General features: G+C 49.3%; 1 protein-coding gene across 3 annotated transcripts in view; it reads right to left on the bottom strand.

Annotated features, from left to right (window-relative positions):
- Nucleotides 1-12203, bottom strand: part of SUGP1 (SURP and G-patch domain containing 1) — a 30131-nt gene that overhangs the window by 10449 nt on the left and 7479 nt on the right. The window contains exons 5-8 of one of the 3 annotated variants that reach the window (XM_032627765.1): nt 11990-12045; nt 9883-10202; nt 9454-9554; nt 8373-8496 (exon numbers count right to left, since the gene is read on the bottom strand). In XM_032627765.1, coding sequence (XP_032483656.1) covers nt 8373-8496; nt 9454-9554; nt 9883-10202; nt 11990-12045 — 601 coding nt within the window. The remainder of the gene's footprint in view (nt 1-8372; nt 8497-9453; nt 9555-9882; nt 10203-11989; nt 12046-12203) is intronic. The other 2 variants (XM_032627766.1, XM_032627767.1) reach the window with 2 other exon arrangements.

The following is a 12203-nucleotide window of genomic DNA, read 5'->3' as shown; positions in this document are numbered from 1 at the left end:
AGTGGGGGGCACACCGTCATTGGGCCTCAGCCCCCTACCCCTGATTTAGGGCAGAAGAAGCTCGGGCCTTGTGTAGGCACACTGGGGCCAGCTAGGTCACTTCAGGGTCATGTCAAGATGGAGGTCTCTATCGTGACCCCTGCCCTGCCAGGCCTCAGTGGCTGCTGGTGGCCCAAACTAGAGGAACAGTGTGACATGGCCACAGCCTGTCATGATGCTGTTCCTGTGAGCTGAGGGCCACTGCAAGCCCCTACCCCATCTTTACTGGATGCCCGTCACAATATCACTGATCCCCTGCTTCGAAGGAAAAGGTGTGGGCTCTCTCAGACCTTCCCCAGGCTCTGCCAGGCTTCTTCCCCTGCTGTCCTAGATGAGTGCACCAGTGCCTACAAACCAAGAAATCCTGAGTTGCGAGAGACACCTGGTGCCAAAAGGGGCAGGATTTGTCCCAAACCTGACAGCTGGGCGTATTTGTGCTCCTTTCTGATGCACCCTTGAGAGGCATCAACAGTGGACAGAGACAAAACAAAGACACTAAACATCAGAACAGACAGGGAGCTCACTAGCAGCCTTGCTGGTAGCTGTTGGTCCCCAAGTGCAGAGCAGGAGGTGCTGGGTTCAGAGCCAGCAGAGGCTGCAGCTCCTTCTGCACCTGTCCAGCATCTCTCAGACTATGCATGTATTGAGCCAACAGTCCCACTTCTAGAGTCCACACCAGAGGGAAGAGTCACAGCCCAGTTCCACATAGCAAAACCCGTGCACAGCAGAGATTACAAAGCCCTTGACAAGAAGGGGCTAGACTTGCACTCATGAACCTGGAAAGACAGTCACGGCACAATGCTGTAATACAAAAGCAAAATGCAGGCTCGAGGATGCTGTAAATTCCTTTTGTATAAAAGGAAGTTAAAAAAAAAAAAAAGGAAGTTAGCAGAAAACAAATCCACAGACTATTTCTACATGTCTACGCCAGAAATGGGAGAGGGATGGAGGACTCCCAATCCCGCTAACATCCTAGGGTGGGATGGAGGGATGGGGAGACTGTGTCATCTTTGTATTCCTGGGTCATGGTTCAAGCATGTACACCCTTCAGAAAACCCAGTGTGGAACATTTGTAAAAGTTAAAAGAAACAAAGATCAACAAAATCGTTAAGCCTCTAGCCAAGCTAAGAAAAAAAGAGAGAGGACACCAACTACTAACAACAGAAAAGAAAGAGGGGCCATCACTACAGATCCCACGGACATTAAAATTACTACAGATTACTATGAACAACTCTATGCCCACAAATTTGATAACCCAGATGAAAGGGGCCAATTCTTTGAAAGGTACAATCTGCCAAAACTCACACAAGAAGAACTAGACAATCTGAACAGGCCTATTTTTATTAAATACATTGAATCAGTAATTAATAACCTTCCAAAAGTTCACTGGTGAATTTCACCAAACATTTAGGGTAGAAATTATACCAATTCTGTACAATCCCTTTCAGAGAATAGAAGCAGAGAGAATACTTCCTAACTTACTCAGTTACCCTCATACCAAAACCAGACAAAAACATTACAAGAAAAGAAAACTATAGACCCACATCTCTCATGAACACAGATGTAAAAATCCTCAACAAAATATTAGCAAACCTAATCCACTAATGTATAAAAAGAATAGACACCACAACCAAGTGGGATTCATTCTAGGCAGGCAAGACTGGTTCAACATTTGAAAATCAAGTAATGTGGGCTTCCCTGGTGGCGCAGTGGTTAAGAATCTGCCTGCCAATGCAGGGAACGTGGGTTCGAGCCCTGGTCCGGGAAGATCCCACATGCCGCAGAGCAATTAAGCCCGTGTGCCACAACTACTAAGCCTGCGCTCTAGAGCCTGCGAGCCACAACTACTGAGCCCGTGTGCCACAGCTACTGAAACCCGCGTGCCTAGAGCCCATGCTCCGCAACAAGAGCAGCCACTGCAATGAGAAGCCCGCATACTGCAACAGAGAGTAGCCCCTGCTCGCCGCAACTAAAGAAAGCCCACGTGCTGCAGTGAAGATCCAATGCAGCCAAAAACTATAAACAAATGAATAAAAGAAAAGAAAAGAAAAAATCAAGTAATGTAATCCATCAGGTCAGCAGGCTAAAAAAGAAAAATCACATGATCATTATCAACCACTGTGGAAAAAGTGTTTAATGAAATCTAATACCCATTCATGAGAAAAACTCTCAGTAAACTAGGAGTACAGGGGAACTTCCTCCACTTGATAAAGAATATCTACAAAGAACCTACAGCTAACATCATACTTAATGATGAGAAACCTCAAGCTTTTCCACTAAGAACAGAAACAAGCCAAGAATATCCCACCTCCCCAATGCTTTTCATCATCATTCTGGAAGTTCTAACTAATGAAATAAGATGAGAAAAGGAAGTAGAAGGTATACTGAGAAGAAGGAAATATAACATGATCGTCTACATAAAAAAAACACATGAAGGACTTCCCTGGTGGTCCAGTGGTTAGGACTCTGCACTCTCACTGCTGAGAGCCCAGGTTCAATCCCTGATTGGGGACCTAAGATCCTACAAGCCACGAGGCGCGACAAATAATAAAAATAAAAAACACAGATGGGAGAATAGACCAAAAAACCCTGGAACTTAATAAGGTATTATAGCAAGGTTGCAGGATACAAGGTTAAAATACAGAAGTCAATCACTCTCCTATATACCACCAATGAACAAGTAGAACTTGAAACTAAAAACACAATACCATTTACATTAGCATTCCCCCATATAAAATACTTAGGTAAAGGGTAACAAAATAGGTACAAGATCTATATGAGGAAAACTAAAAAACTCTGATGAATGAATTCAAAGAAGATCTAAATAAATGAAGAGCTATTCCTTGTTCAAAGATAGGAAGGCTCAATGTTATCAAGATGTCAGTTATTCCCAACTTGATTTCTAGATTCAATGCAATTCCAGTCAAAATCATTTATTTTGTGGATACTGACAAACTCATTCTAGAGCTTATATAAAGAGACAAACAACCCACAATAGCCAACACAATACTGAAGAAGAAGAACAAAGTTGGAGGACTGATACTACCTGACTTCGGGACTTACTGTAAAGCTACAGTAATCAAGGCAGTGGGGTATCAGTGAAAGAATGGACAAAGAGATCAACAGAACAGAACAAAGAGCCCAGAAACAGATCCACATACACATAGTCTGTTCTTTGACAAAGGAGCAAAAGCAATACAATGGAGCAAAGACAGCCTTTTCAACAAATGGTGCTGAAACTGGACATCCACATGCAAAAAAAAACACAAACAAACAAAGAATCCAGAAACAGACCTCATAACCTTCACAAAAATTAACTAAAAATGTATCACTGACCTGAACGTAAAACATAAAACTATAAAACATAGGAGAATGCCTATGTAACCTTGGGTATGGCAATAACTTTTTAGATACAACACCAAAGGCATGATCTATGAAAGCAACTGATAAGCTGGACTTCATTAAAATGAAAAACTTCTGCTCTGCAAAGGACAACATCAAGAGAATGAGGAGAAAAAGCCACAGACTGGGAGAAATATTTGCAAAAGACACAACTGATAAAGACTGTTATCCAAAATATACAAAGGAGACTTCCCTGGTGGTGCTGTGTTTAAGAATCCGCCTGCCAATGCAGGGGACACGGGTTTGATCCCTGGTCTGGGAAGATCCCACGTGCCATGGAGCAACTAAGCCCGGGCGCCACAACTACTGAGCCCATGCACTGCAACTACTGAAGCCCTCACGCTTAGAGCCCATGCCCCACAGCAAGAGAAGCCACTGCAATGAGAAGCCCACGTACTGCAATGAAGAGTAGCCCCCGCTCACCACAACTAGAGAAAGCCCACGTGCAGCAATGAAGACCCAACACAGCCAGAAAAAAACAAACAAAAAAACAAACAAAAAAACAAACAAAAAATCCAAAATATACAAAGAACTCAACACCCAACAATAAAAAAAACAAGCCAATTAAAAAATGGGGGCTTCCCTGGTGGTGCAGTGGTTGGGAGTCCACCTGCCGATGCAGGGGACACGGGTTTGTGCCCCAGTCGGGGAAGATCCCACATGCCGTGGAGTGGCTGGGCCCGTGAGCCACGGCTGCTGAGCCTGCGCGTCCGGAGCCTGTGCTCCGCAATGGGAGAGACCACAACAGTGGGAGGCCCATGTACCACCAAAAAAAAAAAAAAAAATGGGCCAATGACCTTAACACATGACTCACCAAAGATTTACAGATGGCAAGTAAGCATTATGAAAAGATACTTCCCTTCATGTCATCAGGAAAATGCAAATCAAAACAATGAATATCACTACACATCTATAAGAACGGCCAAAACACTGACAACATCAAATGTTGATATGGAGCTACTGAAACTCTCATTCGTTGCTGCGGGGAATGCAGATGGTACAAGCCATTTTGGAAGACAGTTAGGCTGTTTCTTACAAAACTAAATATACCATACAATCCAGCAATCACACTTCTTGGTATAAAAGAGTTGAAAATTTATGTCCACACAAAGACCCTGCACACTGATGTTTACAACTTTGTTCATAATTGCCAAAACTTGGGAGCGACCGAGATGTCCTGCAGGAGGTGAATAGGTAAATAAACTGCGGTATATCCAGACAATGGAAAATTATTAAGTGCTAAAAAGAAATGAGCTATCAAGCCAAAAAAAGACTCAGAGGGTTTCCCTGGTGGCGCAGTGGTTGAGAGTCCGCCTGCCGATGCAGGGGAAATGGGTTTGTGCCCCGGTCCGGAAAGATCCCACATGCTGCGGAGTGGCTGGGCCTGTGAGCCATGGCCACCGAGCCTGCGCGTCCGGAGCCTGTGCTCCACAACGGGAGAGGCCACAACAGTGAGAGGCCCGCGTACCGCAAAACAAAACAAAACAAAAACAAAAAGACTCAGAGCAACCCTAAATACATATTACTAAGTGAAGGAAGCTAATCTGAAAAAGCAACATACTATGAGTCCAATTATATGACATTCTGGAAAAGACAAAACTACGTGGTTGCCAGGGGTTAGGGAGGAAAAAGGGATGAACACGCAGAACACAGGGAATATTAGGGCAGTGAGAATACTCTGTATGATATCATAATGATGGATACATGTCATTACGCATTTGTCCAAACCCATAGAATACGCAACACCAAGAGTGAACCCTAGCTATAGACTTTGGGTGATCATGATGTGTCAACGTAGGTTCATCAATTGTAACAAATATACTATTCTGGTGGGCGCTGTTGATAATGGGGGAGGCTGTGCATGTTTCGGGGAAGGGGGCACATGGGAAGTCTCTGTAGCTTCCCCTCAATTCTGCTGCGAACCTAAAACTGCTCAAAAAATAACATCTTAAAAAAAATTAAGAGACGAAAGCAAGAAGTCGTTCAAAGAGGGAAGGGAGCAGATGGCTGAATTTAAAAAAGACTCATAGCAACCAGGACATGGATTTAAAGTGATTTGGTTCTTCCAAGAAAAGCAGACTGGGGAATTCGCCCACTGGGGCAGGGGGGAAGCTCCTAACGGGGTGGGTCTCCTCTAGGCTCACAAGCTTGCCTCTTCCTGGCCTCAGCTGCTGATTCATGCTGATTCTCCTCCGAGATGCTCTGAGAGGCAGCACCCAAGAGCCCCCCATGGGTATGCCTGTCTGCGAGGAGCATAACAGCTCACTATGGGCCCCGGGCACAGGTGCAGGGGATTCTACAACGAAGACCCCCTCTGACTGGTGTAATCCCACCCACAGAGTTAACCAAAGTTATCACTTTAGTGTCTTTTCCTTCCAGACTTTTTCCACTGCAGATTTATTTGAACAGAGCTGTGATTCTATTTTCCGTATCCTGATATTTTAAGAATTTCTTAACCCGACAACATAAGGCTTTCCTGTCAGAATGCAGTGTAGCATGGTGGTGAAGGCATCTCCACCAACTGGCCTCCTTGCCTTGCTCACCTGTTAAAGGCCAACACGCCAGGCTGTTGTAAAGAACAACATGGATCACCCGGGTGATGTGTTAGAGTCACACGTGGCTTGAGGTGTGCTGGCTGCTACCACCTTCAACAACTTGCCTTCCGATGGCCACGATTCCACTGGGGAGATGCAGTTATAGGAGTTTAGCCCACTGGGGCTGGGCTTTCATTGTGTTACTAATTTTTCAAGACTATGACAGTGCTATATATATAACATTATTTCTGGGGATGGCGTCTCAGAAGTAGAATGCCTGGTCAAAGGAACAGACATTTCCAGCTTCTTTACAGATGAGCACAGCTATTACAATTGTCTCCCAAAACTCACAGCTGCTGGGAAATCAGAAGGGAAGGGCCCAGAGCGGCAGGAACACGGGTGGCTGTTAGATTTGGGGTGAGGGGAGCTGCCTTGCACCTGACCCAATGTGAAGATGAAACAGTCTGCTTGGTATGAACCTGCATGCCTTGCCCAGGTCCAATGTGCGGAGTGCCAACTGTAGTTCAGCTCTGGTGTTGAAATGAGCTCCCCCAGACCACGCTGGTCACCTTCAGCTACTTCTCTGCCAGACACCCCCAGGCTCTGTCCTCATCCGTGGCAGTCACCCTCTAGCCTCCATCAAAGCCACACCCAACAAGCTGGATGCCTGCCAGTAATGCCCCCACAAGGCGCAAGAGCTGCAGGGAGGGCCTGGAGTCACTTGTGGTGATAATGTCTCTTCGCTTTGACCCCAGGGAAAAGGCTCGTCTGGAGCTGCTGAGCCCTGGGACCCTGTGACCAGGGAGAGCCACCTGCGCTGGGGGTTTTGTACAGAATTCCACTACTTCGCCCACTTTGCCTGAGATAGATTTTTTGTCAGCTCTTGTCACGCTAAGTGACAGTACACTAAGTTTCCTGTTTAAATAAACTTACTTAGGTAAATGAAGAAGAAAAAAAAAGACGTAGTGACTTATACCGTAACGCTGCAACACTGGTTTGGGTAGTGCAGAGTGGTGGCCGATATCACTACTTTGTGAGGAGATCCTGGGTCTCCTGAACTCTAGACCCAAACACCCCACAGCCCCCATGAAAGCTCCTAGCTGCCCAGGTACCAGACACAGGGACACCTGAAACCCTCAGCAGCCCTTCCCCACCCCCGGCCCCACGCGATGGTTCCCTTCTGCCCCCATGTGCCTCAACCTGGTGTGCCTGGCCACCCTCCACAACTGTGGCCAGATGATCCTGGAAGAACAGTTGACCCTGTCACTCCCTATGCAGACCCTCCAAAGGCTCTCAGTGGACACCTGAGCCCTCCGGGACCCAGCCCGGCCGGGCTCCAAGGCCCATCTGCACTGCATCAACGCTCACCCTGCTCCCCCGCCAAGGTGGCACAGCGCCCGCCATCTCTGCCACTTCACTCCTGCGTGGCAGTCCCTCCAGACGCCCTTCACTTTGTTCCATGTCTAGCTCACGCTGGCTCACATGTAGTAGATGCTACTGGCCGCCTGCCCAGCATCCACACCTTCTTCTTTCTTCCTGAGCCCCTGATGGTGTCTAGAGCTGCAGAATCGACCAGCCCAGATGGCTGCTGCTCTAGCACATTCGTTAAAAGCGCCATCGCATCTCCTCACTGACTGAATGGGGACTTGTGTTACTCGTGGCCAAGCGTCCTCATGGGTGCATCACCTCCACAACAGGTTCAGCGTCCACCTCACAAACCTCTGCCGGCCCCCGCCCTGCAGCAGTGACCACCCCTCCCACACCCCAACATCCAGCGCCCCGACCCGCCTTCCCCCACAAAGAGCTGGGGCTGAACCCACCCAACGAATGACAGAGCGGGGGGAGCACAGACCCAGCCTGAGGGAGTGGTGTGTGACTTTGTGGCTGGGGACAGCAGGGAGGCCAGGATGCTTGTCCCACCCACTCTGTGGAACCTGCACACAGGCTGTGGGTTCCCCCTCCCCAGAGCCTGAGGTATCACATTCCCTGCTTTCCTGCCATTTCCCTTGTCGTAAAGATGAGACCCTCAGGATGCAAACAGTGAACAACACTTCTGTGAGTTTCCGCTCGAGAGCCTGGCCTATTCTGTTACAAGGGAGCAAGGCAAGTGCTAGAGACTTTCTCCATGAGGCACCTGGAAAACACAAGGCCCCAAAGGTCCCCACACACCTGCCTCAGAGATGATTCAGGGCACCGATGTGCACTTGGGGAATGCCTATGCGGTGGCACGCCTAAACTCTGTGGTCAGAAACTCCTGGACCTGAGTCCTGGCCCTGCCAACTTCTTGCCATGGGACCCTAGCACGTCTCAATACCACACCAAGCCCATTTTCTCAGCGGGGGAGCTGTGACTAGGGTGAGAGGTTACCTCTCCAGTGGGTTCCCCCCCACCGCTTACCTGAATGCCTGGTTCTCGCGGTTGTTCTGGAGGGCAATGGTTTCCACCTCGGGACCCCCATCCGCTATGAACCTGGCCAACTTTTCTGCGAGGTTCTTGACCTCTTCATCCTCTGGGGGTGAAACTTTAAGCAGGCTGTCAGTACTGAGCTCAACTCACCACACCCAACAGCCTAATTTCTGCTAAGAACCCCGGGCAACAAGAGGGGTTTATTTTAGGAACAATACAAAGAAAAACAGGCAAATGGGAATCAGATTACTGCACTGGAACCAAACACCTGAATTCATATAATAATATATCTTGAGCTTCTGCCCCCCCACACCCGACCCCTTCCCACCCCATATGTCTGGGGGTTTTGGACCCACACTGGGACATGGGAACAGAATGTGAGGGAGAGTCTGGGTCCAGGCTGGAGGAGAGATGGGAATCCCCACGTCAGTCTTTCTGCTGGCAGCTGTCCCCCCAGGTCACATGGGGGGATGGGCCTGGCCCACCTCTCCTGGGAAGAAGGTCAGGGCACGGGACTGCGAGTGACAGACATGATGAACCAACGTCTGTGGCCCACATTTGGCTTAAACATCAATCGCCCTGCTGCCCACCAGCACCTGGCTGGGGTTTCACTTCATTACAGCTGGAGACCAGGCAGCATCTCACCCTCCCGACACTCATCCCACCAGCTGACCATTTTTGTCTCCTGGCCCCCCTCGACAAGTGTCAGTCACTGCATTTGTCTCTAGGTGTCCTCAGTGCCCAGCACGCATCAGGTGCTCATTAGCACTTGTGAAAATGACCATGAACCAAGGGGCGAATGTTCCTCTCCTGTGCCCCGTTTACATGCACAGGGCTGAGCTCCTGGACATGACCTTGACCTTTACCTTGACCCTTAGATTTCGTCTCAGAGCACTGGCAGGGAGGGCAGTGCTGGTCCCAGCATGACCCCAGCTCCCTGGGAGGGCACAGACCTGCACTGTCAACGCCACCCCACACGACGACGGGTTCCAGGAAAGGAACCCCGATTCCACCTGGGGCGTGGTTTGTCCACACGCCTCCCTAGAACCTCCCACCCCCTTCAGCCACCTACCTTTCTGAGAGGCTGCCTGCAACTTCTGTGCTTCCTTTCTTATCTCAGCCACCTTCTTTCTGTAGTAGAGGAATTCCCTGCTATTCTTATCATGCAAAAACCTGGAGAGTTTTGTAAAACAAAGAGTGGAAAATGAGCAACGGGGATGGGTGGACCCATGCAGCTTCTGAAGACATACTGTGCAAAAGCAAGCTGGTGAGCAGAGACACCTCGATGGGGCCCAAAAATAAGTCTCCACACCACACTGGGGCCCCTTGCTACCTCTGGTGTGAATTAGAAAGCTCTCAGAACAGTATCTGGCCCACGCAAGTAAGCACCCAGCCCCGGCCAGCTTCAGTCACCACCAGGGTTTTACAAGAACATCTGCATGTACTAACATGTGGCAAGAACATTAAGTAGCAGTGGCCTTCCCCTCCCAGAAGTACTTACGAAAATGCTGGGTTATCCTTGTAGTTCTCCATAGCTACTTTTTCTAACTCGGGGCCTCCTTCTGCCACAAAGCGGGCCAATTTCTCTATCACTTTCCGAGTCTCGGCTCCCTCTGGGGGTGAAACTTTAAGGAGGCTGTCAGTACTGGGGTTCAACTCACACACCCCACAGTCAACAGGCACACTCTCTCTACGGACCACAAGGACAGAGGGGTCGGGGGAGAAGAGGGTGAAATGCGGGAGGTTGTCGGGCGTCCCGGGTCCATGCACAAAGCACCATGATGAGGGGTGAGTCGGTCTAGACAGCCTTTGCGAGACATGCTGGAGGGAGAAAAGTGTGTGAGCCTCCCAAAGGCCAAGCCAGTCCCCAGGCTGGCAGGGAGATGTTGGAAAACATAGCCACCCTCCCCCTCCTTTTGCGGAATGCTCAATCCCTTTCTTTACCAGTGTTCAGTACAATAAATCAATTCCCTTTCATCCTTCAAAGACAAATTGTTTTTTTTTTAAATATCATTACAAACTCTGATTTTAAGATGTCAGTGGGTTTCAATCCAACACAATTAATATCATCACAGAAGCTCAATCACCCCCTCTGTGGCCAGTGGAGCCTCTTCAAGCTGACTCCCGAGGCCTTTGGACATGACCCCAGTCTCTGATGGCCTCCTCGATACCTGCTGGGACAGGGCACTTCAGGATCATCTCAGACGCTTCCTGCCCAGACCTAGAGCCAGCCATTTCTCCAAGAAGTCCTGGTTTCCATGAGTGAGAACATGTGTTTCCAGACCAACATCTGGGAGCTAGGGACACTCATTGCAACAGGTTTAATTGTTACCTCAGAGCACTTTCAGTGAACACCACTAAAAAATATATTTTGGGGGCTTCCCTGGTGGCGCAGTGGTTGAGAGTCTGCCTGCCGATGCAGGGGACACGGGTTCGTGCCCCGGTCCGGGAAGATCCCACATGCTGCGGAGCGGCTGGGCCCGTGAGCCATGGCCGCTGAGCCTGCACGTCCGGAGCCTGTGCTCCGCAACGGGAGAGGCCACAACAGTGGGAGGCCCGCGTACCGACAAAAAAAACAAAACAAACAAAACATATATATGTATACACATATATATACATATATATATATATACATATAGGTATACATATATATATATATACACACACACATATATATTTTTATATATACTTTTTTGTATTAGCCTCCACTTTGAGCCACATGGAACTTGCTTTTGTATTTACTGCTGGCCTGTTTCTGAGACTGTCAGCCACCATACAGCTCACATCCCTCATATGAAAACTCCCAGAAGAAATTTCTTGATGTCAGTCAGTGCTTAGGAATGTTTGCTCCTCCTGGCAATGGGGCCAGACACTGAGCCTGTGGCCACTCTTATTCCCCCTGCTGCTTGTACTGCCAGAAAGCTCGCAGGGTTGGGGTGGCGGGGTACAACATGTGGCCTAAGGAGGACCTATAAGAGGTCTCAGAGACATTCTGTGTCTACCTTTTCCCTAAGCCTCATCCTCCTCCCACATGCCTGGCAACGTCCCTGACCTGATCACTTTACAAGCACAGGTGCTTTTCTGAGGTTGTATCAACAGCAGGCCATAAAAGCCTCAAGGGCCTTGAGACACCCACTGCCCCTCATAAAGTAGCAGTTCCCAGCAGGGTACCATTGAACTGCCAGGGCCCCTCTCTGAGGGAACACCACACTCACTGACTCCATTCTGACTAATGCTCCAAGCTTCGAGGTTGGCCCCTGATCTGTTTAGATGCACGGCCTGAAGCCGGCACCCTCATCCAGAACAAGAGGCCTAGAGGCTGTCATGGCATGATTATATGGTCGCTTCAGTCTGTCCTGTCAGGGAGACATGACTGTGCTAGCCATCCTGGAGCAGAGGTGGCCTAGGGCCAGGACTTCACACAGCTCGTTCTCCACACAGCACCGACGTCTCGTTCTGAATATGGTCGTGGCTGGATGCACTAGGAGTGCCACCATCACCACCCTCCTCCGCCCTCCTCCACCATGGGGCTGGAACTGGCTCACCCAAGGCCAATGACTGTCCTTCCCTGGGCAGGAGAGCACGCCCTCCAACCGGCACGCTCATACCTCTGGCCCAAACTCGTGGAGACAAGTACCCGCACTGAGGAGCTCCTCTTCTAGTACTGGATGAGGAGGGCACAAGTGAATGCTCCCCTGAGAACACCCCCCCGGAGGCCAGCCCCCACACAAGTGGACAGTGGGTCCCACAGCTCCCAGGATGAAGCCCACACTCTGCGGCCCCTCCATGCTCCCCATGCTCTGCTCCCCACCCCTTCCTTCA

Source organism: Phocoena sinus, chromosome 3 (assembly GCF_008692025.1).
Source record: "Phocoena sinus isolate mPhoSin1 chromosome 3, mPhoSin1.pri, whole genome shotgun sequence".
Lineage (NCBI taxonomy): Eukaryota > Metazoa > Chordata > Mammalia > Artiodactyla > Phocoenidae > Phocoena > Phocoena sinus.
Note: the sequence above shows the minus strand (reverse complement) of the source record. Positions and strands in the feature narration are given on the sequence as shown.